We start from the raw sequence: 3,520 nt of genomic DNA on the forward strand, positions 1-3,520 counted from the left end.
ATTGGAACACAGACATTAAGAACTAAACATTAGAACACAATCATTCAGACATGAAGATTTGAACATAGATATTCAGAAATGAAGATCAGAACCCAGACATTCAGGACAGAACATTGGAAAAAAGACATTCAGAACTGAACATTAGAACCCAGATATTCAGAACTGAATATTCAAACCCAGATGTTCAGAACTGAACTTTAGAACCCAGACGTTCAGAACTGAACTTTAGAACCTAGACATTCATAACTGAACACTAGAACATAGATATTCAGAATTGAACATTAGAACAGGCATTCAGAACTGAACATTAGAACACAGATATTCAGAACTGAACATCAAAGCTGAGACTTTCAGTACAGAACATTAGTACCCAGACATTCGGAACTGAACCCTAGAACCCAAACATTCAAAACTGAATATTAGAACGCAGGCATGCAGAACTGACCATCAGAATACAGACATTTGGAATTGAACATTCCAAAATGTCTGTATTCTAATGGTCTCCTTTTCGAACTGCCGAGATTTAAAACAAATGTTTCATGATGATATTGCTTGCTTGTTTTGATTTTTTCTCTTTTGTTTTCTTTTATTATACATTTTAATTTTTTTAACGTTCGAAATAAACAAATAAACAAAACAAAACAAAACATTAGAACAGACATTCAGAACTGAACGTTAGAAAACAGTCATTCAGAACTGACAATTAGAACTGAGATATTCAGAACTGAAAATTAGAACTGAGATATTCAGAACTGAACATTAGAACAAAGACATTTGGAACTGAATATTAGAGCTGAGACATTCAGAACTGAACATTAGAACACAGACATTCAGAGCTGAACATTAGAACCCAGACATTCAGAATTGAACATTAGAACACAGACATTCAGAGCTGAACATTAGAACCCAGACATTCAGAATTGAACATTAGAACCCAGACATTCAGAAATGAACATTAGAACACAGATATTCAGAACTGAACATCAAAGCTGAGACTTTCAGTACAGAACATTAGTACCCAGACATTCGGAACTGAACCCTAGAACCCAAACATTCAAAACTGAATATTAGAACGCAGGCATGCAGAACTGACCATTAGAATACAGACATTTGGAATTGAACATTCCAAAATGTCTGTATTCTAATGGTCTCCTTTTCGAACTGCCGAGATTTAAAACAAATGTTTCATGATGATATTGCTTGCTTGTTTTGATTTTTTCTCTTTTGTTTTCTTTTATTATACATTTTAATTTTTTTAACGTTCGAAATAAACAAATAAACAAAACAAAACAAAACATTAGAACAGACATTCAGAACTGAACGTTAGAAAACAGTCATTCAGAACTGAAAATTAGAACTGAGATATTCAGAACTGAAAATTAGAACTGAGATATTCAGAACTGAACATTAGAACAAAGACATTTGGAACTGAATATTAGAGCTGAGACATTCAGAACTGAACATTAGAACACAGACATTCAGAGCTGAACATTAGAACCCAGACATTCAGAATTGAACATTAGAACACAGACATTCAGAGCTGAACATTAGAACACAGACATTTAGAACTGAACATTAGAACCCAGACATTCAGAATTGAACATTAGAACCCAGACATTCAGAAATGAACATTAGAACACAGACATTCAAAACTTAACAATAAAACAGACATTCAGAACTGAACATTAGAACAAAATTTATTAAATACAAAATGTGCAAGCTTTTTGTCATATAGCATTTAAAGTGAATGGAGTATGCCTTCAAGTTGTTCTTGAGCAAGGTGCTGCTGGGTGGTGAGAGTTTTGTGAAAGATTTGCAAAAGTCTTAGGACTTTTGCAAAAAATATTGCATGACCCCTTAGGAATTTCGTATTTAAAAATGTTCACAAAAGAAACCAACAAGTCATAGTTTTTCAAATATCTGTTCTTCATCTCAAGACATCAGAGATGGCAGGCCTTCTTTAACCTGACTTGGCATGAGTATTAAAATCCTCACAAATACCCAGTGGCAAAGGGGTGAAGCCTGTTATTTGCCACGCTATCCATTAAAGGCCCTATAATATGTTCTGTGCTCCCGGTATGTGCATATCCATTCATGGGTGGGATAGAGGCCTCCGCCAGATGGCCAGGACGGGGGTGGGGACGGGGTGGGGTTTGTCTGAGAGCAGTAATGGCTCAATGACTTTTGCTGTCTGCTAGTGTTTCCAGCTCAGTGTCCAGTTCAGCCAGGCAGCAGTAACACAGGACCTGTGTGTATTTGGTGGCAAGGGCTGGGATGGGAAAAGAGATGAGTAAATAGACGTGAGGAGTCAGGAGGTGACATGGGAATAGTTGTTAAAACAAAAGGAGAGAAGGGGAGGGAATGGAAAGATACATGAGCGGTAGATAAATCATGATGAATCACATCTATTATTCAAAGTGAGACATTATAGTTATGTGGGAGGATTACATTAATAAACCTGGGGAAACACAGTGGGATAACCATTATCACCGTCTTCAAACTCTGCAATTATGGCCAAAGCAATACTTATTTCCTTAGGGGTGGATTAAGTCAACGTAGATTGAAGTACAATTATTAATGGTTGTTTTTGGGGTGATCCCACTAATAAAGTTGATGTTGGTTCAACCAATATAGGACTAATTTCTGCCCCACACAGGCTAATATCTTAATAAGAAATCCACTTACATCCCAAAACACAGTTCAGATGTTGTGCACTTAGTGTCTTACAACTATGTCTCACTGTCCTGTGAATAATACCTGTGTGTAAACTCAGACTGCACAAAAACATTTGGTCAGATTTGCTGTCACAGAGCTCTGTGTGATTTGTGAATGAAATGAGGACTTTACCGTTTAGCCTGCCGAGGAATTTTGGCCTCCTCTCTTCAGGCAGATAAATGGCTACATAGTAGACGGGTACACCAGATAGAGCGATACCGATTCCTATGAGGGAATTGATGGTGTCCGCGTACAGAGGGACAATGACTAGGAACAGGCTGCACAGACAGTAGATGATGGGGAAGAACAGGGTCAGCTGTGGAGAGGAAATGAAACATGGCAACTTAGCTGTGTGCGTATGTCTTTTAGCACACATTCATGCTGGTGTGCACGTTTGCGTGTGTGTGTGTGTGTGTTACCTTGACAGGCCTGTGCCTGTCTGGCTGGATGATGCGGAGGTAGATGAGGCCGGCCACTGATAAGCCCACATAGAGCCAGTAACTGAAGCTGAAATAGTTGATGAGCTGGAACACATCCTCCACACACAGGAAGATCAGACCCATTAAACCCTGCAGAAACACAGCCCCACCGCCCTGTTACAAGCGATCTAGCAGAAGACAGTAGAAAATGGTGTCTAAAATAGAATATCTAGCTCTGCAACAGTGTGTCACGTGTTCCTGCGAGAAGGCATCTGTAGTGCAAACCAAGCCACAAAAAAAAAGTCCATGTTGAACGATTTAAGTCTTTTTATCCTTACAAATGTATTATGGATGGCACCATGATCAGTGAATAGATGAACCTGATG

At 38.4% G+C, this 3,520-nt stretch overlaps 1 protein-coding gene across 1 annotated transcript in view; it reads right to left on the reverse strand.

The window, feature by feature from the left end:
- Window positions 1–1,725: 1,725 nt before the first annotated feature.
- The window catches only part of LOC130123441 (Y+L amino acid transporter 2), a 10,706-nt gene continuing 8,911 nt past the window's right edge, over window positions 1,726–3,520 (reverse strand). Inside the window, exons 8-10 of the mRNA XM_056292608.1 lie at window positions 3,135–3,284; window positions 2,848–3,031; window positions 1,726–2,269 (exon numbers count right to left, since the gene is read on the reverse strand). Coding sequence (XP_056148583.1) covers window positions 2,175–2,269; window positions 2,848–3,031; window positions 3,135–3,284 — 429 coding nt within the window. The 3' untranslated portion in view covers window positions 1,726–2,174. The remainder of the gene's footprint in view (window positions 2,270–2,847; window positions 3,032–3,134; window positions 3,285–3,520) is intronic.

The sequence above is a fragment of the Lampris incognitus genome, chromosome 14, assembly GCF_029633865.1.
Source record: "Lampris incognitus isolate fLamInc1 chromosome 14, fLamInc1.hap2, whole genome shotgun sequence".
Classification (NCBI taxonomy): domain Eukaryota; kingdom Metazoa; phylum Chordata; class Actinopteri; order Lampriformes; family Lampridae; genus Lampris; species Lampris incognitus.